At 37.6% G+C, this 26544-nt stretch overlaps 1 protein-coding gene across 3 annotated transcripts in view; it reads right to left on the bottom strand.

The window, feature by feature from the left end:
- LOC115218429 (NEDD4-binding protein 2) overlaps positions 1-26544 on the bottom strand; it is an 80649-nt gene that overhangs the window by 12658 nt on the left and 41447 nt on the right. For all 3 annotated transcript variants that reach the window (XM_036508235.1, XM_029788238.2, XM_029788239.2), the window contains 10 exons: positions 19419-19779; positions 18262-18398; positions 14278-14366; positions 11870-11946; positions 9170-9277; positions 7098-7873; positions 6421-6516; positions 4301-4470; positions 1137-1240; positions 273-381 (listed from right to left, as the gene is read on the bottom strand). In XM_036508235.1, coding sequence (XP_036364128.1) covers positions 273-381; positions 1137-1240; positions 4301-4470; positions 6421-6516; positions 7098-7873; positions 9170-9277; positions 11870-11946; positions 14278-14366; positions 18262-18398; positions 19419-19779 — 2027 coding nt within the window. The remainder of the gene's footprint in view (positions 1-272; positions 382-1136; positions 1241-4300; positions 4471-6420; positions 6517-7097; positions 7874-9169; positions 9278-11869; positions 11947-14277; positions 14367-18261; positions 18399-19418; positions 19780-26544) is intronic.

Raw genomic sequence — 26544 nt, 5'->3', positions numbered from 1 at the left:
GTTTATGAGCGAAACACCTAAGCTCCACGTGGCTCCGGCAGAAGATAATGGTGAACTTCTGCTGACTCTTACGCCACAACTTTCTCTCACTCTTTCCTCCTGCATCTTGCAGCTCGCCTGTGATGGGCCGACGTCCCATCCAGGTGGGGAACCTATACGCCACGGAAACCAGGAAACTGGCCCTCATGAGCCAGGCATGGCTCAAGAAGGAACGAACAACCTACTTTTACACCCTGCTGTATATATTATATACATGTGCATAAACAACTTACCGTTCGTCTTACAACACACTGCTGTGGTGAATCTGAAAATACTTTATTATCCAAGCCTGTCTTATCTGGGACACCATTTAAGAAAGCAAGAGTTGTTGTGTAATTGTAACTGGAAGAGAGAGGGAGGGAGAGATACAGATACAACAACTATAGAATGTATAGAGAGCTGTAATTAAAGGATATCAATGGGTGAATTCTTGATTAAGAGGATTTTATCATATTTTCCAGAATACAAGTTGAATATTTCAAACCAAGATTTACACCAAAACAACTTTGGGGGAACAAAAATTCCATATGAAATGCATCAGGTTTTGGAAAGATAGTGAAGATGTTTAAATGTTTGCACTACATGTTTACACTATATACATCAACTTATATGCCAGAATATATGCCAGTAGGTAAAATGACTATAGAATGTATATTTAATGGAAGAGACAGTTTGATCAAGACTCTGCATATTTTAATTAATTTACTGGGGTTTTTTGTTGTTGCTGTTTAATCTCAGGTCAGTCCTGATGAAGTGAACCTATGGCCACAAGCAATTCATCCCTGACTAACCCAATATTTTTAGGCCAAGACTTACCCTCCTTCAGCAGGCCTGTGATCAAAGGTGTTCCAACAGTGACCATCATGTGATTTTGTTATTGCTTTTTAACCTGATCATGTAGACCAATAATCAAAGACACTCGGCCATTTGTTTTTCTTTCAGTTTAGCCTTCAGCCTACCTTCATCAAGCAGACCTATGATGAAAAGCATTCCAGCCATGACCATCAACAACAACACTACTGTGACCATGTGGTCAAAGACCAAATCCTACCACAACCCATCTTTCAACTAGGAATCTCCAATAACAAAATACTCACTCATTCTCCTGAAAAATGATTTCAATGATGTTGGGATCATAACCAGGAAACTCGGAACAAAGCTTCCGCAGTTTGCCCACAGTAACTGGATCATTTCTCTGAAGCTGAAAATGAAAATAGCAACAATTATTTTATTTATTAAGTAATTTTCTAACACAAGTGCTCTTGAATGTATTTGTGTGGATGTATATATAATGTATAGACATCCAAACCAAGAGACCTCCATTTTGTTTCTTGGGGTTTTTTGTCTTGTGTTCCTCACCAATTCTTTCTGTTTTCCATAAACTCAACCTTATACAACAGCAATATATTCAAAAGAAGGGTTCCTAGTGTAGTACAAGTTTCCAATAGTAACTGAATAATACAGCTACAAGGTACGATAACAACATGAGCAAAAACAACAGTGTTCCTAAAATCAAGGGAGGGAACAGGAAACAGAATTAATACTACTCTGCCATTCCCCACCCTCTACCACAGGTTTCTTGGATTCTGGCATATGACAGCTGACTCCAGTTAGTCTCATCAGAATAAAGTAACATTAGCGTTTCCATCCCTATCTTTTTCCATTTCATCATATGCAGACACTCACACACAAAAAAGTCTTCCCCAATATTTTTATTTGGAATACAGAATTTTTTTGTAAATTATTGTTTTATATGAAATTTTATTTTATTTAACATTTTATGATCATATTCTTAACAAACAAATATTATTCTTAGGTGGAATCTGAGGTAGAGGTAGACCCAGGAAGACACGAGATGAGGTGGTGAAGCATGACCTTTGAACGTTGGGCCCTCACAGAGGCAATGACAAAAGACCAAGACCTCTGGAGGTACGCTGTGACTGAGAAGACCCAGCAAATAAAGTGAGTCCACAGTTGTAACCTACACCAGTGTCACATAACCAGCCCACTCAAAAGTACCTTGGATTGTAGAGCGACATGACATGCTTGAGGAGACCTATTGAGTCAAGTACATCAACATCAATATCAAATCAAATGGAAATTGTAGTTGTAAGCCCCATGCCAGTAACACGTAAAATGCACCATCCAAACTTGGCCGATGCCAGTGCCACTTTGACTGGCTTCCATGCTGGTGGCACGTAAAAAGCACCATCTGATCGTGGTCGATGCCAGCTCTTCTGGCCCCTGTGCCAGTGGAACACAAAAAGCACCCACTACACTCTCGGAGTGGTTGGCATTAGGAAGGGCATCCAGCTGTAGAAACACTGCCATATCAGATTGGGGCCTGGTGCAGCCTCCCGGCTTTCCAGACCCCAGTTGAACCGTCCAACCCATGCCAGCATGGAAAACGGACGTTAAATGATGATGATGATGATGTTTTAATTAATTTTGAAAACAATAAAAAATTTGCAAGATTTATTAAAATAAAGTAACTTTAGTTCACATCAATTAATCTGGTATCTTGGAAACAGCAGATTAGATAACTAATTAAACTTTATCTTTAAAGATTATTGAATTAATTTTGGATTGATGTTGGGATATAAATAAAGCTGAACACTTTAAAGCAAATGTTTTGTACCCTTAGACTCCATGTATCTCTTCTACTGCAAGAAACCTGATTTGGCTCCTTCTGTCATACTTTAACCTTTCATCACCTAAAAAAAGAAGTGCCTCTTTCTCTCAGTTAAAGACAATCTCTGTCTTGAAAGCTACACAGCAACCTCATTTGTGTAGTACTGGTATCACAAAAGGCACAGGGCTCAGTGGTTAGAGTGTCAATCTTACGGTCGTGAGGTTGTGAGTTCAAATCCCGAACCAAGCTGCGTGTTGTGTTCTTGAGCAAGACACTTTATTTCATGTTGCTCCAGTTCACTCAGCTGCAGAAATGAGTTGCGACGTCACAGGTGCCAAGCTCTATTGGACTTTGCCTTTCCCTTGGATAACACTGGTGGTGTGGGGAGGGGAGGCTGGTATGCATGGGCAACTACTGGTCTTCCATAAACAACCTTGCCTGGACTTGTGCCTCAGAGGGTAACTTTCTAGGTGCAATCCCATGGTCATTTGTGACTGAAGGGGGTCTCCGGTATCACAAAAAAAAGGCACTTAGTACTTTCTTTAACCATTTAGCATCCAGTTTATTCTGTCAAATGTAATGAATATTTATTCACACTGTTTTGAATTAATCATGCATTAGTTTTTAAGATTTGAGATCGTGATGATGTGATTATTTACTTTTAGTGGGACATTGTAGGGTAGGTGTGAGAGGCTGGATCTGGCTGGTTTGAACATAAAACAGGTAGAAAATTTGGGCCAGATATATTTAATTTCTGAAGGGTTAAAGTGGTGGCCATTAGAATGGGCATTCAGCTATAGAAGCCATATGAAAACAGACATTGGAGCACAACGCAGTCCCCTGACCAAAAAAAGCTTGTCAAACAGTCCAGTCCAGTCCAAGCCAGCAAAGAAGGAGGACATGATGAAAAGGATGAGGCTAACACACACACAAACACACACAGATTTTCATGGCTGGGAATAATTAATTAAATCAATGCCAGTATTTGATCAACATTTATTTTAACAGCCCCAGAAGACTATGACAAAGTGATTCCTTGTTGGGTTTGAACTCAGAATGGCAGGTAAATACTTCTTTATCTTTTTCTAAAATTTTCATTACATCTTGCAACCTTTTCAATAGTCTGAAAAGGTTGCAAGACACAACGAAAATTTTAGAAAAAAATAAAGAAGTAAATGAATGGAAACTGAACCAGTGTGTGTGTTAACCTTTTCGTTACCAACCCACCTGAAACCGACTCTGATTCTGTGGTACAAATGTCTTGTTTTCATAAGCTTTGAATTAAAATCTTTCATTAAACCTTAGTCACAATATATGTTCCTAACACTGGCTTAATGATAACTAAGTTATTTTATTAAATTCTTTGTTATATTTAAAATCAATTGAAAGAACTACAGAGCATCTCAAAATAAATACAGTAACGAAAGGGGTAAATATTAAGAATTGGAAGTGCATTGTGATCAGTGATGTATAACATCTAATAGTCTGGTCAATACAGGTGATACAATCACACACACACATACACACAGTGGGCTTCTTTTTGATTTCTGTCAACCAATTCTACCCACAAGGTTTTGGCATAAATAAAATGCAATTAACAGAATAAACAAAAAACAAAACAAAACAAACCTTTAGTTCGAGTTCAATCTGACCCTCCTGTTGTTCCCTCATGATTTGCGAAAGTGAGTCAGGTGTGGCAGATGATGATGATAATGGTATGTTTGGCACTTCCTGGAAGTCTGTTGTATCATCCACAAACTCCGAAAGTGGTAAATTATCACTTCGTCTATTTTTAGCTTCTGAGAAAGACAAAAAAAAACAATAACTAGTACATAGTTTGAAATACTGAGACAAGGTCAGAAATCTGAGGGGAAGGGGTAAATTGATCTCATCAACCCCAGTACATGACTGATATTTAATATTTTATTAAGGCTGTGAGCTGGTAAAATGATTACCACACTGGGCGAAATGCTTAGCGGTATTTCCTCTGTCTTCATGTTCTGAGTTCAAATTCCGCCAAAATCAACTTTGCCTTTTGTCCTTTTGGGATCGATAAATTAAGTACCAGTTGCGTAGTGGGGTAAATCTAATTGACTGGACCCTCCCCAAAGATTTTGGGCCTTCTGCCTATAGTAGAAAGGATTATTATTCTGCCGAGGTTGACTATGCCTTTGTCCTTTCGGGGTCAATAAATTAAGTATCCATTGCGTACTGATCCCCTCCTCCGTTATGATCATCATGAAGGTTGCAAGCTGACAGAATCATTAGCACACCAGGCAAAATGGTTAGCGGCATTCCATCTCTCTTTAAGTTCCAAGTTCAAATTCTGCTGAAGTTGACAGTCTTTCTTCATTTTGGGGGTTGATAAAGTAAATACCAAGTTGAGCACTGGCTTTGATGTAATTGATTTACTCCACCACCTACCCCCACCCTACTCCTATACTGTCAGCCTTGTGCCAAAATTTGAAACCATTCTTCTTATTATTATGGTGGTGAGCTGGCAGAACCATTAGTACTTTGGGAAAACTGCTTAGTGGCATCTCATCTGTCCTTATGTTCTATGTTCAAATTCCACTGAGGTTGACTTTGCCTGTCATCCTTTTGGGGATGATGAAAATGTACCAGTTGCATACTGGAGTTGATGTGATTGACTGTCCCACTCCCCACAAAATCCAGGCCTTGTGTCGGTAGAAGAAAGGATTATTATTATTATTATTATTATTATTATTAAGGGGATGAGCTGGCAGAACTGTTAGCACATCGGGAAAAATGCTTAGTGTTATTTCATCTGTCTTTACGTTCTATGTTCAAATTCTGCCAAGGTCAACTTTGCCTTTCATCCTTTTGGGGTTGATAAAGGTTGATGTAATTGACTAGTCCCCTCCCACAAAATTTCAGGCCTTGCGCCTTTAGTAGAAAGAATTATTATTATTATTATTGCAGGCAGATTCATGAGCATGTCAGACCAAATGCTTAGCAGCATTTCTTCCCACTCTTCACATTTCAAGTTCAAATCCTGTGGAAGTCAACTTTTTCTTTCATCCTCTCAGGGTTGATAAAAATAAGTACCAGCCGAGTACAAGATTCACTGTAATGAACAGCCCTCTCCCATCAAAATTTTAAGCCCTGCACCAAAATTGAAAGGATTATTACCTCCGCTTTAGTGGAGGCAGAGATATTGTTTTCAGTCGTGTTTGTTTGTCTGTGGACAAGATATCTCAAGAACCACTGGATGGATTCACATGAAACTTTTTGGAATGTTTGGCCTCATGACTGGCACAAACTAATTACATTTTGGTACTGGACAAGGGTTCTGGATTAATTTTCCGGTTATTTTACTTAATTCTTGAGAGCGGTCGGGTTCATTTTTAGTAAACTCATTTGTGAGAGCAGTCAACTTTATTTCAGATATTCTCATTTTAAAAATCCTCTCTGGCTAATTGTTGAGAGGATGTTGGTATTACCTTGGCAGAGGTTTGCACTCTCTGAGTGATCTTGTTGTTGTTATTATTATTATTATTGGTATCGAATCAGTAAACTGTACATCCATCATACTACCTATTTACAGTTAAATGAATTGAAGGAGAGTCAAGAGTGTTGGTCATGGACAGATCATGATGCTTCTAAACTGTTCTGAAACATTACCTGGTTGTGCAACACTCCTATCATATTAGCTAAACCAACTATGAAAACAGCACACACACACTTCAGAAACAATAAATATAAAGGTGAAATAGAATTGTTCTTACCTTTTTTTGATTGACAAATTTCTGATAAAGTCTTATGTAAAGAAGACAGATGCTCTAATGATAGTTTCGTATTAATAAACCCTTCTTTATCAGGCACTGTTTAAAAGAAAATATTACAAAATTATAATATTACAACTGTTTGAATAAATCATGTGATAAAAACTAATCACACACAAACATCAAGTATATATACAAATACATCCTCATTGCCTTTCTTTTAATAACTCCTTTTCTATGTGTGCACGAGTCACATAAGATCTGTTGAGACAGAATTCTCTACAGTTGGATGCTCTCCCTGTCACCAATTCTCACCTGTTTCCAAACAAGGTAATATTGATATTTTCCTTTAGTCCAGACATATTTTCATGGAAGCTTGTACAGCTGTAAAATGGTTGGTGTTGTGAAGGGCATGTAGCTGTAGAAACCATACCAAACTAGAGAATGGAACACAATGCAGTGCATGGACCTTCTAGATCCTGTCAAACTGCCCAAACCATTCCAGCATGGAGAATGAGTGTTAAACAACGATGATGATTCAGCTTTAGAATGGAATGCTTCCATACAAAACCTTACCCAATCCAGATACACATGGAAAATAATGAATACAAAACAGCTCACACAAAAAAGAAAACAAAGACACACACACAAATGAAGAAATGAAGATGAAATTAACTAACCTTTATTTTCAAGTTCTTCAAGTGGTCCAAACAACTGCGCTAATAACGTCAAAAATTCCATTTTTATGGAATAATTAATATAAAATGCACCATCTTCATCTGAAACCGAGTCTGACAAACATGGCTCCCCTTCCGAATTGTCAGATATCTGAGGAGCAATGTCTGTCCCAGACTGTTCCAAATCTGTCCCACTTTGTGTTATTTCATCAGCTTGAGATCTTTTCTGGAACATTTGTTGCAAGAAATCATCCTTCTTCTGACATGCTTCTAATATGGCTCTGTCAGCTACATCTAAATTTTCATCCATGCCATCTTTTAATAAACAGTTCAATGCTAGCATCTCTAAACTACTACACACATCTGCAGAATCTGTAACCGAACTTATGGCATTCTCACCCAGATCCACGAAACTAAAAGATGATGCCAAATGCTCCATGTCCTCTTCATCTGAAGATGGTTCAACAGAATTACTCTGAGAGGAATCCGTACATTCAGAATCAGATAAATTTTCAACTCTTCCCAATTTCGGCAGCTGTGGTTCATCCCAGTTAGAATCTGATCCCCAAGAATCTGGTCTGAGAGGTGATGATAGACTCATATACATTCCATCGTCTAGATTTCCATCACAGGTTGTTTCGCTGCTTTCACTGATGCCATGGTTCTTGTTCGATTTATTTTCACCGTTATTGGCAGAGCGGTGTCTTTTCCGATTCCTTTTATAGTTTCTTTTACTTTCCTTCTGCACTGATCTCGTCTCAGCATTTATCACAGGAGCGCTAAAGAGAACAAACAAACAAATACAAAAAAGCGGTAAGCCATTAGCATTTGAACAGGCCACATCTGCCCCAAATATTTTACTTGTTTTACGTTCAAACTGGCCAGATCCGACCTCTCACTCTTACCCTGCAATGTCATTCTAAATATAAACACTCACATCACCAAAATCTTGATGCTATGAGATGATATATGATGAATTCAAAATAATATGAATAGAGTAGCATTAACTTTGACGGAATAATTTGAATGCCAAAGGGTTATAAAAGATTGCGAACCCAAAAAATTTTGAAGTTGCAAAAGTGAAATCCTGTCCCAGGAACTGATTCTTCAAAATAAATGACTGTGTGGTTAAGAGGGTTACTTTGTAACCATATGGTTTCAGGTTCAGTCCCATTGCATGCCATCTTATAGCCTGGGCCAACCAATGCCTTGTCAGTGAATTTGGTAAACAGAAACTTTGAGGTAGCCTCTATCATATATGTGGGTATTCTCACATAACTGGCCCATTTAAAGTACCCTTCAATCGTTGGGCAATATGCTGTGCTTGAGAAGACCTGTTGAGTCAAGTAAAATTGTTGCCATGGCCCATGCCAGTGCTGCCTGACTGGCCCCTGTGCCAGTAGCACATAAAAAGCTCCCACTACACTCTCAGAGCGGTTGGTGTTAAGAAGGACATCCAGCTGTCAAAACCTTGCCAGATCAGATTGGGGCCTGGTGCAGCCTCCTCAGTCAAACCGTCCAACCCATGCCAGCATGGAAAACGGACATTAAATGATGATGAAGATGATGATGTGTGTGGCTTAGTGGTTAGGGTATTTGGCTCATGATCATACGGTCATGAGTTCAATTCCCAATGATGCATTGAGACCTTGAGCAAGACACTTTATTTTACATTGCTGCAATCCACTCAGCTGGCAAAAACGAGTTGTACCAGTAATTCCAAGGGCCAACCTTGTCACATTCATCATCATCTTCATCATCATCTTCATCATCATTTAATGTCTGTTGTCCACTCTCTCCCTGAGAACTATGTTACAGGTTCACCGTCTGTGGAGTACTCTGCCACTTGCACATTAACTTGAAGCTGTTCTGTCGATCGGATCAACTGGAACTGTCATCATCAGAACCAATGGAGTGCCAATGTGTGTCATAGTGTTTGTCACCACTGCCCAACACTGAGCAGTTCAGCAAAAGAGACTTGATAAAGTACCCGACTTAACAGTAGTAGTGGTAGCGGTCATAGTGGCAGTTGTAGTGCTGGCAGTAGTTGTAGTGGTGATCATTGATACACTTACCTTGTTCTCGGTGCCTTTTTATTTCTTAAGAGTTGGTGGACTGTCACTTCTTCGTATTTCTTCAACATGTCGACAATCTTTTCATAGCCGACACCATGAGTGTTTCGACTGAACAATAAACCAAAACAAACAGGAACAAAATTAAAACAAAAAACAAAAATTTAATTAAAAAACTTTAAAAAAAAAAAACAATCAAGTTATGTCATCATCATCACAGTCACTTATCATTCACTTTTCTATGCTTGCATAAGTGAGACAGAATTTTTTGAGGTGAATTTTCTACAGCTGGATGCCCTTCCTGTTGCTAACCCTCATCTGTTTCCAGTTAAGCTAATATTTCTCCATGACTGAACATGTTCTCACAGAAGACTGGAAATGAAGGACACTATTTGCATGATGGCTAAAAACTAACTGCAATGGGAAAATTTTCTGAAAAAACCTGCTTCCAGTGCCTCTGTGCCACGTCCACTCAAGTGACCCTTTCTTATTTCTTTATTGCCCACTAGGGGCTAAACATAGAGGGGACAAACAAGGACACACAAACGGATTAAGTCAATTACATCAACCCCAGTGCGTAACTGGTACTTTATTTATCGACCCCAAAAGGATGAAAGGCAAAGTCGACCTCGGCGGAATTTGAACTCAGAACGTAATGGCAGACGAAATACCGCTAAGCATTTTGCCCGGCATGCTAATGTTTCTGCCAGCTCGCTGCCTTAAGTGACCCTTTCTTAGCATATGCTTCACTGAAACCATTCCCATTTCTGAAACAGGCAAAAAAGAACCCATCTCCTACAAGCTGCATCAACCACACAAGTGCTCTGGGTAAGTGGTTCATAACCCGGTACCATATGACCATTTGTGATCCATATAAGATTTTTAGGGGTCCATGCAAGCAAAATAAAAAATTAGGGACCCACAATAGTATATTAAGGAACCATGAAAAAATGTTGCTTTAGAAGTATTTATTACAAAACACAGCTAGATTTCTTTCTCATACATTTTGCATAGTTCAACCTATACAAGTTAACCCTTTCGTTACTGTATTTATTTTGAGATGCCATTTCTTTCAATTAATTTTAAATACAACAAAGAAATAAGTAAAATAACTTAGTTATCATTCAGCTAGTGTTAGGAACATAAATTGTGACTAAGGTTTGGTGGGAGATATTAATTCAAAATTTATGAAAACAAGACATTTGTACTACAGAACCAGAGACGGCTTCAGCCAGGATGGTATTAAAAGGGTTAAGAATTGTTTCTCTATTATATATTTTTAACTCTTTTGTTACTGTGTTACTGTATTTATTTTGAGATGCTCTGTGTTTCTTTCACGTACTTTAAATATAACAAAGAATTTAGTAAAATAACTTAGTTATCATTCAGCTAGTGTTAGGAACATAAATTGTGACTAAGGTTTGGCGGAAGATTTTAATTCAAAATTTATGAAGACAAGACATTTGTACTCAGAGCGAAGGCCGGTTTCAGCCAGGTTGGTAACAGAAGGGTTAATGGGGTTTATAGGTAAAAAATGATAGCCACAATATAGTTACTGCACCTGCTTTGACCTTTCTATGAAACTCAAAGCATAATATGCTAAATGTGTCTTTTGTTAGATGATAAATGATCAGCCTGGAGCGGTGTCCATGTATAATGTTTTTATATAATGTTAGTAAAAGTAGTGGCTGACTTATGTGGATGTGATTAAGCATCAAAATAGAGATATAGCTATATTAAATCTTGTTTAACAATATCTGCTCAACTATTAAAAAGCACTTTCATTACAACCTGACAATCGTTATGGCAACTTTAAGCCATCTACATGATACAGATGGCCATTCTATTGCAACAGATGTTTCTCACTTCATTCAGAAATTTTAAACAATAATGGTCATTATTAAGCTGGTGTTTGGTACATAAAGTGATACAAAATCTTGATGGAAGATTTTAATTTCGATTACTTTAACCCCTTTTGTTTCAATTTATTTTGAAAATGACAAATTTACTAAAAACAAAAAATAGTTGTTATTAAAATGGTGTTTGGAACATAAATTAACATGAAATTTTTGTGGAAGGTTTTAATTAAGATCACTTTAGACAGGAAGCTTATATAAGAGGTATAGGAGTGGCTGTGTGGTGAGTAGCTTGCTAACGAACCACATGGCTCTGGGTTTAGTCCCACAGTGTGGCACCTTGGGCAAGTGTCTTCTACTATAGCCTCGGACCGACCAAAGCCTTGTGAGTGGATTTGGTAGACGGAAACTGAAAGAAGCCCGTTGTATATATGTGTGTATATATATATATGTGTGTGTGTGTCTGTGTTTGTCCCCCCAACACCTCTTGACAACAGACAACAGGTGCTGGTGTGTTTACATTCCTGTAACTTAGCAGTTCGCCAAAAATGACAGATAGAATAAGTACTAGGCTTACAAAGAATAAATCCTGGGGTTGATTTGGTTGACTAAAGGCAGTGCTCCAGCAAGGCCACAGTCAAATGACTGAAACAAGTAAAAGAGTAAAGAGTAAATAGGACCAAAAGCAGTCTCAGGTGGCTTGGCATCAAAAGAATTAGTCAGGTTTTAACGCTAATTATTTCATCAATCCCAGCAGCTTGAAAATTAACTGTCAGCAATATTCTACATACAATAGTAAACAAATATTGAAAAAGGGAAGTTGAATGTAATAATTCTAAATACTTACGCAGCTAGTTTTCGGGCTTTGAATTTCCATGCTGTGTTAGGCTCCACAATTTCAAGAAAATAACCATTTTCTTTTGCCTGACAATTTGAAAGAATTATAAATTAATTGATAACATTTTACCATTTGGGTCACTGTTTTTGTCCCATAACAATGTTCAAGAAAAACCATGTGCCTCATCATAAATAGACGAAGTTTATACACACACACACACACACATCTTCTTCATCATCATCGTTTAACGTCTGCTTTCCATGCTTCAGTGTTTGTTTTAGCATAACTTTTACAGCTGGATATCTTTCCTAACACCAACCACCCTGCAAAGTGGAAACATATATATATATATATATATATATATACACACACACACACACACATAAATATAAGAGGGAATTTTTTTACCACTAGTGGTAAAAAATTCCCTCTTATATTTATGTGTGTAATACTATTTACTGAATCTCAGTTTTTTATATGCTAGACTACTGGTGTTAAAATTGATGTTATCAAATTAATATCCACTTTTTCACCCTCATTTTGATTTATATTTATATATACACACACACACACACACATATATATATACACACACACATTTATACATACACACATATAACAAACCACAAATCTCTTCAGGTAGATGGCCCTGCTCAATTTGTAGAAAAGGCATAGGTAGAAACTCTATAAGATGTACCCAGTGTAAACTATGGACACATAAGAGGTGCAACAATATGAAAGGAAGGCTATCTGAGAAGATAGTTTTTGTATGTGGCAGATGCTCAGGAGCAATAAACCCTAAAAAGGTGCAGAGAACAACTTCTGCCACATTCCAGGGAGTAAAACGAGAAGTAGTTGATAGCCTCCGTTACCTAGGTGACCAAGTCAGTAGCAGGGGACAGTGCACTCTGGGCAAAGTTCAGAGAGCTCTTACCTCTGCTGGTGACAAAAGGCCTTTCGTTCATAGTAAAAGGTAGATTGTATGACATATGTGTAGAAACAGCCATGCTACATGGCAGTGGAAAATAGGCCGTGACTGCTGAGGACGTACATAAGCTCGCAAAGAATGAAGCCAGTATGGATGTGTAATGTCAGTGTGTATACTCGTGTGCATATGGATGTGTAATGTCAGTGTGTATACTCAACAGAGTGTAAGTACCTTGAGAGAAAAGTTGGACCTAAGAAGCATCAGATGTGGTGTGCAAGTTGAGGGAAACTGTGGAAGAGGTAGACTTGGTCACCTAGGTAACGGAGGCTATCAACTACTTCTCGTTTTACTCCCTGGAATGTGGCAGAAGTTGTTCTCTGCACCTTTTTAGGGTTTATTGCTCCTGAGCATCTGCCACATACAAAAGCATGACCTTTGAACATTAGGCCTCACTGAGGCAATGACTAGTGACCGAGACCTATGGAAATATGCAGTGCGTCGGAAGACCCAGCAAGCCAAGTGAGACCATAAACCGTGGCCTATGCCAGGGGTGTAACCAGCCCACTTATGCATATCTTTGCTTTATTGGACACTAAACTCTGCTTGAAAAGACCTGTTGAGGCAAGTGAAATTGAAATCAAATCAAATTTGATGACTGGTGTCCGTGCACTAAGAGCACCATCCAAGTGTGATCATTGCCAGAGTAGCTTACTGGCTTCCGTGTCGGTGGCACGTAAAAATGCCGTGGCATGTGAAAAGACATTCGAGCGAGGTCATTGCCAGTGCTGCTGAACTGGCTCCTGTGCAGGTGGCACATAAAAAACACCATTTGAGCATAGCCGTTACCAGTACCACCTGACTGGCCGTCATGCCAGTGGCACGTAAAAGCACCCACCACACTCTCAGAGTGGTTGGTGTTAAGAAGAGCATCCAGCTGTAGAAACTCTGCCAGATCAGATTGGAGCCTAGTGCAGCCATCTGGTTCGCCAGTCCACAGTCAAATCATCCAACCCATGCTAGCATGGAAGGCAGACGTTAAACGATGATGATGATGATGACATATATACATACAAATAAATATGTATATATGCATGTGTGTAAATCTTATATATATAAATGTGGTCTACTATTTAGGATTCCTGGTGTTCATCTCGGCAGTGCCCCAGCATGACTGCAGTCTAATCACTATATATAAATATATACATATACACACACATTCCTATATTTACATATACAGACACACACACACACACACACACACACACACACATACATACATACATACATACATACATACATACATACATACATACATACTACATACATACATACATACACATACATACATACATACATACATACATACATACATATACATACATACAAAGAGAAAGAGAACTAACAGCAACATGTGGTCACCCAATTTAACATTCACAAAGAAAAAGAAAAAAACATCAAAAAAATTAGCACTAATTATATTTATACTCACATAATTAGCATAGGGTTCCATTTCCCATAAGGTCAAATTTGTGTTGTCGATAATAACCAAATCTGTTCCCTCTTTCATTGCATTTAGGGCTGTTGAAAAGTCCAGGGATTAGAAACACATCATTAATATCAGCAAGGCATCAAGAAGATAAATTGAAGAGTTCACAGAACAAGAAATGAGTATTTTAGAAACCAAAAGGGCAGTCTGTTTTTAGTTTATAGTTTTGAATTTTTCTCTCTCTATTTGTTATGTTAATGTCACTGGGAATGGCATTAACACTTTGGCATACAGATTTCTGTGAAATGTAATGTTTATTTATTCACAGGCATGGCTGTGTGGTAAGAAGCTTGCTTCCCAACGAAATGGTTCCAGATTCAGTCCCACTGCAGGGTACCTTGCGCAAGTGTCTTCTATTATAGCCTCAGGCCAACCACAGCCTTGTGAGTAGATTTAGTAGATGGAAACTAAAAGAAATCTATCATATATGTGCGTGTGTGTGTGTGTTTGTGTTTGTCCCCCACCGTCACTTGACAACAGATGTTGGTGTGTTTACATCCCCATACCTTAGCGGTTCAGCAAAAGAGACCAATAGAATAAGCACTAGGCTTACAAAGAACATGTCCTGGGGGTCAATTTGTTCAACTAAAGGCAGTGCTCTAGCATGGCCACAGTCAAAGGACTAAAACAAGAAAAAGAATTGATTTGAATTAGCCATGTGTTACCATGTAGCCGTGAGATTTCAAAGACATGATTGTTTATTTTTTGATGATTATTTCTTAATGTAAGGTAAGTGTGAGAGGCTGGATCTGGCCAGTTTAAATGCTAAACGGTTAAGGACAGTGTTATATTTCTTCCTTCTTTTCCCTAAAATTTAGCACCTTTGTGTATGTAGGTAGGGGGCTCTGAAAGGGTTCTCAGGGAGTAGCGTCCTGCCTTACTGAGCTAGTTTTCCATCATGTATATATATATATATATATATATCATGTGTATATATAGTGTGTGCATATATATATATATATTATATATATATATATATATATTACAAAAAATTAGGTACTCAGAAATCTGGATGGTTGTACATTTACAGATTTTTAATATGTCACATGTTTTTATAAATCATATATTAGCGCTTGCATCTACTCTGGTAGAATCTCCAGATTTGAATTTGTTTGGGAGGATTTGTCTCTTTTTATAGTATTATTGAGTGTGTAGGGGTGGAGAGAGATATAGGATAGTAAAAGAGGGTGAGGAATGGGGAGAGAGAGAGAGAGTGTGTGTGTGTGTGTATCTGAAAGAAGTGTCAATGGAAAAGAGAAAGAAAGAAGGAAGAGAGAAAGAAGAAACATCTATACAGCTGGTCAGTTCTTTCAATAGAAAGTGATGAGTTGATTCTTGGCCTTTAAAAAGGGCAAAACCAGGTGGCTACTCAATGTGAGGGGGGGGGGGGTCTTGATTAAAAGTTATTTTTCAAAAAGTTGTCTGGATTTATTATCATCATCACCTTTGTCCAGTGAGAGAGAGAGAGTGCATTTGTTTTGTGTGTCTGTGTGTGTGTGCCTGTGTATCTGAAAGGAATGTCAATGGAAAAGAGAAGGAAAGAAAGAAGGAAGAAGAAAAAATTGTGTTTACATCTATACAGCTGTTCAGTTCTTTCAATAGAAGATGACAAGTTGGTTAATAAAGGCATTCAATAAATTTTATGTGTGTGATCATTATTTTAAAGTCCACTTTTCCAAACTTGCATGGGCGAGACAGTTTGAGGTAGATTTTCTACAGCTGCAATACCTTTCCTGTCACCAGCCCACACCTCTTTCCAATTTCTCCGCACCCAGACATGATTTTGCAGAATATTGGAAATGAGTGACACATTTTGTATGATAGTGACAATCATTTACAACAGTTACAAATACCACAGGATATCAAAAACAAACACACACACATACATGCATGAGTAAGCATATAAATGCAATACAAGGTGAGGAAAAGAAATAGTACTCGAATACCAAAGGCAGAGTGATTTGCTTTTTATTAAAGCTGCAAAAACATCACAAAAAATTGTTACTCAGAGTTTCACATTTCCGTTCATCAGACAAATCTGATCAAGACTGGATTCTGACAAATGGAAATGTGAAACAGTTTTTTGAGATGTTTCTGCAGCTTTAATATAAAAAAAAGTATGTATGTATGTGTGTGTGTGTGTGTATGTATATATATATATATATATATATATATATATATATATATGTGTGTGTGTGTGTGGAGCACAATGGCCCAGTGGTTAGGGCAGCGGACTTGCAGTCGTAGGATCGCAGTTTCAATTCCCAGACCGGGCATTGTGAGTGTTTATTGAGCGAAAACACCTAAAAGCTCCACGAGGCTCCGGCAGGGGGTGGTGATCCCTGCTGTACTCTTTCACCACTCTTTCTTCTGTTGGCCTGCTCGCTTAGCCAGCGGGGTGGCGTCATTCAAAGGCTAAAACAATGCGAACACATTGTGACGAGCGATGTGTAACTACATCTGATGGACTGGTCGGTCACATGATCACGTGATATATATATACACACACACACATACATACATACATACAACAGGTTTCTTTCAGTTTCTGTCTACATATTTACGTGCTGGTGGACACGTAAAAACCACCATTTGAGCGTGATCGTTACCAGCGTCACCTTACTGGCGCTTATGCGGGTGGCATGTGAACAAAACATTCGAGTGAGGTCGTTGCCAGTGTTGCTGGACTGACTCCTGTGCAGGTGGCACATAAAAAACACCATTTAGAGCGTGGCCTTTGCCAGTACCGCCAGACTGGCCCTCGTGCAGATGGCACATAAAAGCACCCACTACACTCTCGAAGTGGTTGGCGTTAGGAAGGGCATCCAGCAGTAGAAACTCTGCCAGATCAGATTGGAGCCTGGTGCAGCCATCTGGTTCACCAATTCTCAGTCAAATCATCCAACCCATGACACCATGGAAAGCGGACATTAAAGGATGATGATGGTGATATTTAGAGAGAGAAAGAGAATAATGACAGCTAGCCCCAAGTGAACAAATAAACAATCACATAACAAATGATGACAGACAACCTATCTATCATCTACCTAATGCATTCAAAATGTTCCAGCAATTTACAGATGAGAAGTGAACTAGGAAAAAATGTCACAAAACGTACAGAGATACATTAACCTTTCAGCATTCACATTACTCTGTCAAATCTGATGCTTATTTATTCCCTTTTTAAAAATTAATCATGAACTACCTTGTATTTTAGAGATTTTGAAGAGGTGATTGCTTACTTTTAAATGTACATAATAGGGTAGGTGTGAGAGGTCGGAGCTGGATAAATAAAAATAAATGCGCCCTTTTAAAGCCTAGCCAGGCTCATGGGCCCGGTTTCCCGGCTTCAATGGCGTATGTGTTCCCCAGCTGGATGGGAACCAGTCCATCGCAGCGTTACTCATTTTTGCCAGCTGGGTAGACTGGAGCAACGTGAAATGAAGTGATTTGCTCAAGAACACAACGCGTCGCCCAGTCCAGGAATCGAAACCGCAATCTTATGATCGTGATGCTGCCACCTTAACCACTAAGCCATGCGCCTCCACTTGAGCTGGATAGCTTCAACATAAAACAAGTAGAATATCTGGGTCGGATATGGCTGGTTTCAATGCTAAAGGGTTAAAATGCATACAAGGGGTCAACAATCTGGTCTGTTATAGACTAGGCTCTTTTGCCCTTTCATGATCTTCAAGCAGATGAAATGATGGTGTTTCTTGTTAAGTAAATCGGTAACATAAATGGAGTTAGACATCTCTCTTACTGAGAATCAAAACAGACTCACAAACTTGGCTTGCTGGAGTTTACACCTGCTTGATGGGGGTTCAAGTGAGAGAGATAAATAAACAGGCAGACATACATAAATAGGAATACAACAATGAAAAAAGAGAGACAGACACACAGACTAGAGGAAATATTTTTATTTACCTCTCTGCTGGTTCCAGGCATGAGCATCTGATAATCGCTCAACATAAAAACAGTAATTGTTGCGATTATCTTTAAAATAGTCATCTGTAGACAAAATGGCTGCTGTTTTATTCTTTGGTAAACATTCTAGAAGCTTTCTGAAATGTAATTTCAAATAAATAAGAACAAAAACAAAAAAGAAATGGAAAAAGAACAATAAAAGAGATTTAAGGCCAGTCATAGTTTGACTTATGTCTTCTTTCTCTTTTCTTCATTCTCCCACACTGTCTTTTTCTCTCCCTCATCAGTTCTCTTTATCAAGTTCTAAAATTCTCCCTTCAAAGATACACTTTCTTTCCCTTGTTCTATTTACATTAGTGGAATCTCAGAAATATACAGATGTGTCTGAAAAAAGATGAAATTTGTCTTCATTATTTTCTGTATATACTCCTGAAATTATATATATAATTTGTGGAGGCGCAATGGCCCAGTGGGTAGGGCAAAAGACTCACGGTTGTAGGATCGCAGTTTTGATTCCTAGACCAGGCATTGTGAATGTTTATTGAGCGAAAACACCAAAAGCTCCATGAGGCTCTGGCAGTGGGTGGTGGTGAACCCTGCTGTACTCTTTCACCACAGCTTTCTCTCACTCTTTCTTTCTGCTTCTGCTGTTCCTGTATTTCAAAGGGCCAGCCTTGTCACACTCTGTGTTACGCTGAATCTCCCCGAGAACTACGTTAAGGGTACACGCGTCTGAGGAGTACTCAGCAACTTGCATGTTAATTTCAAAAGCAGGCTGTTCCATTGATCGGATCAACTGGAACCCTCGTCGTCGTAACTGATGGAGTGCCACCATATATATATATATTCTTCCACCAAATGATACAATATAAAATGTTTACTCAATCCATTTTCTATAACATATGAAAAAATATCTTGTGCATTTCAAAACAACATTTTAATGTATCTTATTAATTCAAGAAAAATGGAACAGTCAGATCAGAGTATGAAATGGATTTTTTAAAAATAAAATTACACTGACTTTTGCCAAGTTATATTAAAAAAAAAGATTACTAGAACTAACGATAATGAGAAAGAGTATTAATCATGACAACATGCAATGAAAAGCTATCACGGTGGTTGTTACGGGTAAACGATGACAATGTTTGACAACTTACTTTGCTAACGTAGACTTTCCGCTCCCAGGACATCCACGCATCAAAATAATAATTTTTTTTGTTTGCAACAGCAATTGAATTCGCTTCCGAAGAACTTCGTCAGATTTGGTTTGAGCTGTGACACTACTGCTGTTGTTCTTCTTTTTCTGACCGGCTTTTGGTTTCAAAGCTGGTTGAGTTGCTGCTATACTGGCATACAGTGATGCTGGCATAGCAGATGGCTTGAATTCTTTAGCGCATGGATTTAAATTACCTTTCGGTGATGCAACGCCACCGAGGTTTTCTTTTAGAATGAATACATCTGTTGATCTTTTCTTTCCATGACATCCAAACAATGGAACTGGATCGTATTTGATACATGCTACAAAGACAGATAAACATATAAACATTAAATCACTGTATCGGTCAGATTATCAGATGTTATAAATCGCTGCTCACAATGTGCTTCTTTGCATTGTTGTAGCTTTCGAATGATGCCATCTCACGGGCTAAGCAGGCAGGCAGACTCCCCCCCCCACGAAAGGGGACACTGGTCTGTTGCAGGGTTACACATTTATCTAAATGGACAGGAGTGACATTAGCAGCATAAGAATTGAAACCATGTTCTTGTGATCACAACTGCAACACCTTAACCACTTGGTCCTGTCCCTTATATATATAAATTAAAACAGATTAGGAGATCGAAAATCCACCTGACGAATGTCATTGAAGACATGAAACGATTGTAGTGGCGGTTTATTTCTTTATATTAAAATTTTTTATGTATTGATTAAGTCTTTCCTTGTTTGTTTTGCAAAATAGTGGTTTTGTCTCGAATTATATTATATAATATTTTACTATAAAATTGGATTTAATCCTAAATCTGATTTTTCCCTGTAAATTTGGATTTATTCCCTAATATTTATTATTATATATATATATATATATATATATATATACCACCCACACAAGCACATGATACCCGAACACAGACAATATATACACATACACGCAACATGCATAAACAGAAGCAACAAACATAGACAAAGATAACTTTTGCCCACAAACACACACTATACACATTTAATTTATTTATATATATATATATATATATATATATTATATTTTGTGAAATTTGATTTAGTATTTCTAAATTGAATTTTTCCCTGTAAGTTTGGAATAATATTCCCTCATATTATTATATATATATATACATACATATTTCATCATGGACTCTCCTGTTGTTAGACGATGCATGAAGGTTCGGCACTTATTTGCTGAACAACCACACAGATGATTTGTTTATAGAGATCAAATGTTTGTGTACATATAAGCTCACTCCCTCCATCAGATTGACATTACCTGTACAGGTGCAACTGGGTGCCACACGTCAGATAACGAAATTATCGCAGAGTAGTGTGAAATGATGTAATTTACTGAAGAACACAATGCACGGTCTGGGAATCAAATCCACAATCTCGCAACTGTGAGTGCGACACCCTGACCACTAAGCCATACACCTTCACATATATATAATATATATAATATACGACAACGAGGGTTCTGGTTGATCCGAATCAACGGAACAGCCTGCTCATGAAATTAACGTGTAAGTGGCTGAACACTCCACAGACACGTGTACCCTTAACGTAGTTCTCGGGGATATTCAGCATGACACAGAGAGTGACAAGGCCAGCCCTTTGAAATACAGGTACAACAGAAACAGGAAGTAAGAGTGAGAGAAAGTTGTGGTGAAAGAGTACAGCAGGGATCACCACCATCCCCTGCCGGAGCCGCGTGGAGCTTTAGGTGTTTTCGCTCAATAAACACTCACAACGCCCGGTCTGGGAATCGAAACCGCGATCCTATGACCACGAGTCCGCTGTGCTAATCACTGGGCCATTGCGCCTCCATAATATATATATATACTGTGAAAATAATAAGGGTAAAAAATTTAGAAAAATTTTCATGCCAGTGGCTGGCATGCATAATAAAGTCAATAGTCAACATATTTTCATTCTCATAGTCTACAAACAATCTAAGTATTTATATACGAAAAAGGTGACCTTTGACAGAACACCTTACATGCTAGGAAGAGCAGTCAAAACCCAAACCACAAATAAAATTGCTTTTATTTGTGGTTTGGGTTTTGACTGCCCTTTCTAGCATTAAGGTTTCTTGTTAAAGGTCACCTCTTTTGTGTATGAATACTTAAATTGTTTCTACACTATTATAATGAAAGTTTGTGTGTGTGTGTGTGTGTATATATATATATATATATATATATATATTATATATATATATATATATATATTATATATATAGATATACTCTTTTTTTTACTTGTTTCAGTCATTTGACTGCGGCCATGCTGGAGCACCGCCTTTAATCGAGTAACTCGACCCCGGGACTTATTCTTTTGTAAGCCCAGTACTTATTCTATCGGTCTCTTTTGCCGAACCACTAAGTAACGGGGACATAAACACACCAGCATTGGTTGTCAAGCAATGCTAGTGGGACCAACACAGACACGCATATATATATATATATATATACACACACATATATACGACGGGCTTCTTTCAGTTTCTGTTTACCAAATCCGCTCACAAGGCTTTGGTCAGCCCGAGACGATAGTAGAAGACACTTGCCCAAGGTGCCACGCAGTGGGACTGAACCCGGAACCATGTGGTTGGTAAACAAGCTACTTACCACACAGCCACTCCTGCGCCGATATATGTATATATATATATGCAAACAGGCTTCTGTGCCGGTGGCACGTAGAAAGCACCATTTGAGTGTGATCGTTACCAGCATCGTCTTACTGGCACTTGTGCTGATGGCATGTGAAAAAACATTTGAGCAAGGTCGTTGCCAGGGCCGCTGGATTGGCTCATGTGCAGATGGCACGTAAAAAATATCATTTGAGCGTGGCCATTGCCAGTACCACTAGATTGGTCCTCGTGCCAGTGGCACAAAAAAGTACCCACTACACTCTCAAAGTGGTTGGCTTTAGGAAGGGCATCCAGCTTTAGAAATTCTGCCAGATCAAGATTGGAGCCTTGGTGCAGCCAACTGGTTTGCTAGTCCTCAGTCAAATCACCCAACCGATGCTAGCATGGAAAGGGGACGTTAAACGATGATGATGATATAAATACATATATATATATACACACACACACAGTAATCCCTCAACTATTGCAGGAGGGGGGGATGTAAACCCCACAATAGTTGAGGGACTACCATATATATATATATATATATATATATATATATATATACACACACTAACATTTACATACATATAATGATTGTGAGTTTTCCCACAAATCACTCGACAAGCACCATATATAAATTCATACCCAAGACCACCAAGCATATCAGCAAGTTCTTAATAAATCATTCAAACACAAAAATAACAGGGTTCAAATTTGTGATTTTATACTTGGGAAAACTTAACCCAGTTCTCTCTCTCTCTCTCCTTCTCCCAAATGCTCGGAATATTTTGCTCAACTCAATAAACAAGGTCGCCGTGACATATAAGAAGTACTGTGTGTATACTATTATTGTATGTAATTAGTTTTATGTTAAAATAAATAAAATTTTAAAATATGTGTGTATGTGAGTGTATATGTGTGTGTGTATATACAAACATATTTATTATCATCATCATCACATATATACATAGTTATATACACATACATATACATAAATATATACATCATGCATACATATATTCATGCATACATACACAGACACATTCGTACATATATACACATTCATACATACACAAATACATATGCACACAGATACATACATGCATACATATAATTCATACATGTATACATATATATAATACATGCTTATACACACACATACAAATTTCTTTTGTTACTTGCCCAGTTGATCTATATAACCCAAGTCCTAAGAGGTTCTGTATAAATGTAACACGTGAAACTTAAACCACTTGTGTAGATTTAAAGTTAAATGGTATATATATATATATATATATACATACATATGATCTACTTAGCCATCTGGAGTTCTATTTCTCCTGTTTCTCCTTAAACATGCACTCTCTCATACATATATAGAAGATTAAACAAAAGCACTCACACACTAGAAAAAGACTTCTTCTCAAAAATGATTAGTAACATCCTCATAATAGATTTAATACTCTTTTACTTGTTTCGGTCATCTGACTGCGGCCATGCTGGAGCACAGCCTTTAGTCGAGCAAATCGACCCCGGGACTTATTCTTTGTAAGCTCAGTACTTATTCTATCGGTCTTTTTTGCCGAATCGCTAAGTGACGGAGACATAAACACACCAGCATCGGTTGTCAAGCAATGCTAGGGGGACAAACACACACACATATACATATATATATATATACATATATACGACAGGCTTCTTTCAGTTTCCGTCTACCAAATCCACTCACAAGGCATTGGTCGGCCCGGGGTTATAGCAGAAGACACTTGCCCAAGATGCCACGCAGTGGGACTGAAAACGGAACCATGTGGTTGGTTAGCAAGCTACTTACCACACAGCCACTCCTGCGCCTATTTTTTTTAAATAACATTTTTTTTTAAATCACCTGTACACATCAAAAACTGTATTAAGTAATTCTCATACACTTTCAAACACACACCCACACACAGAGTTTGTGACAGACCATGCCTTTCTTTTGCTGGGCTCAAATCTCATTTGCGAACCCATGAAAAAGGAACCTCCACCAACTATTCTGCCTATATGTCTGTGCACACTTTTGAATGCAATCTATGCCAGAAGGTTTGCAAATCTAACAGAGGCCTCAAAAGACATTTTAAGATCAATAAAGATCAGAACTTATCTGCAGCTCTATATGGGTGTGTTTTCAGAACATTGTCTGGTTTGAAAAGCCACATCAGATGCCATGATAGTTCTAAGGTGAAGGTACAGGAGGTGGCCTAAAACTGTCATGATTTACCCCTTTTAAAACCAGCCTGCCTAAAACTGTCATGATTTACTCCTTTTAAAACGAACCTGCCTAAAACTGTCCCTGGTTTTGAGATACAAAGATAAAATCTTCCTGTTTTAAAGTGATCAGTATAAATTAAACTCTTCCCTCAAAATTTCATATTACCGTATTTAACCCTTTCGTTACTAAACCGGCCAAAAAAAATTTTGGTTAATGTGACCAAACCGCCGAAAACCGCCCGAACTTACCTATTCATATTTAAATGAGAATATCAGAGCAAATCTCTTTAGTACATTCGTGAAAATACGTATTATACTTCGTAAAGAGTTCAACTACAGTTTTGTACAAAAATCGAAGTGTAATTTTAATACCGTGAATTTTGGGAGATTTTTTCTGAAATTTGTTCCTATTGTGTTTTCAAAGTTTGTAATTCTGACAAAAAATGGATACGAATTTCATTATATCAAGCAGCGAGTCAGAATTCGAAGGATTTTCTACTGAAGACCTTGATAAATCTAACTCTATGACTGAAAAAAAAAAGCATGTGGTATTTGATAATGAATCTGATGTTTCATTTTCCGAAAGTGAAAACAGTGAATCCGAGAGCTCCGACAGCGATAAAGAAAATGAATTGGCACCTGAATGGAGTGAAAATTTAAAAACTGTTTCTTTTGGTGATTTTTCTGAAGAAACTGGACCAAGCCACAGACTTTCCCAGGAGAGTAAAGCCTTAGACTATTTCTTTTTACTTTTTCGAATGAGCCTATTTGAAATCATTACGGCGGAAACGAACCCTTACACTGAATGTAAACAAAGCAAAAGAAAGTGGTCTTATTATTATGGGTATCAGAAAGTTACCCAGAATAACAAATTCTATCGTAAAATTTTGTTGTATACCCAACTGAATATTAGCTAATAACCCATTTTCTATAGCGATATTTGAACAAAATTATAATAATTTTATATTTTGTTGAATTTACCTGTATCTACCTGCAATTAGAGTCACTTTGTGACAAAAATTATAGTATAGAATTGGTCGAGAACATTTCATTAAATTATCTTCCAAAATTCACGTTAATATATTGATAAATAAAAAAGTTATAGTTGTTTAATGAAACCAGACTAAATTTATGATTATGTTAGAAATTAATTGAAGCACATAAGGGGTGTATTTTGGTCAGAAATATAGTAACGAAAGGGTTAACATGTATAAGGGACCCTTTTTTGTCAAAAGTAGGTTAAAAAATTACTAGAGTTACTTATACATGGATAGTATTATAATCCCTTACAAAACCTTTTTTCCAAATTTTAAGCACAAAAAATTGGGTGTTTCCTTATACACGTTAAGATACGGTAATTAGTGAACCAAACAATTAATGATAAAGTTATTTTGCTAAATTCTTCACTATTTTCAAAATTAATAGAAATAAAAGCAATGTATTTCAACAGAAATATGTTAACAAAAGGGTTAAAGTGATCTAAATGAAAATCTTCCGTCAAAATTTTATGTTAATTAGTGTTCCAAATACCAGTTTAATTCATGTCAAAGTTATATTACTATATTCCTCACTATTTTCAAAATTAATTGAAACCAAAGAATTGTATTTTAACAAATATTGTAACACAAAGGTTAAGCACCTTTGATCATATGCCTGCTTCACCAAGGAGGACATGAGGTTAAACAACATATATATACACCCATTCACAAAAATCAAAATGTTTAAATGAATGGACTTGATCAAAGGTCAACCAATCAAATCCAATGCAGGTGTTCCATTGTGTATTTAGGGTAACAGTCAATGCCCAGTGTAGTATGCGATCTACATACATGTTTCTGGTATAGCTTGTGATCTACATTAGTTCAAATGGTATAATCTGTAATTTACACTGACTTTTTGACCTACATTTAAAATTCATCTATTTACTTGACTTTCTGTTGATTTGGTAAATAAACCAAAAACACTTTTATGATTTAAACACTTTTAGTTCTGAGCCCATCGAAAAAAGTTGTGATGAGAGCAAAATAATTTTACACACAGGTTATTTGAGATGAAGAAGCTGCAATAGAACTTCTCCGATGAACATGGAGATACTGATCCATGCCACAAATGTGGAGGAGAAATAGTGGGAAAACAAAGAAAAATAAGGTGAAACCCATCCTGTTTTTTGCTAAACAATGTGTCTA

Source organism: Octopus sinensis, linkage group LG13, assembly GCF_006345805.1.
Source record: "Octopus sinensis linkage group LG13, ASM634580v1, whole genome shotgun sequence".
NCBI classification, from domain to species: Eukaryota; Metazoa; Mollusca; class Cephalopoda; order Octopoda; family Octopodidae; genus Octopus; species Octopus sinensis.
The sequence above is the reverse complement of the archived record's forward strand: the minus strand, read 5'-3'. Positions and strand labels throughout refer to the sequence as shown.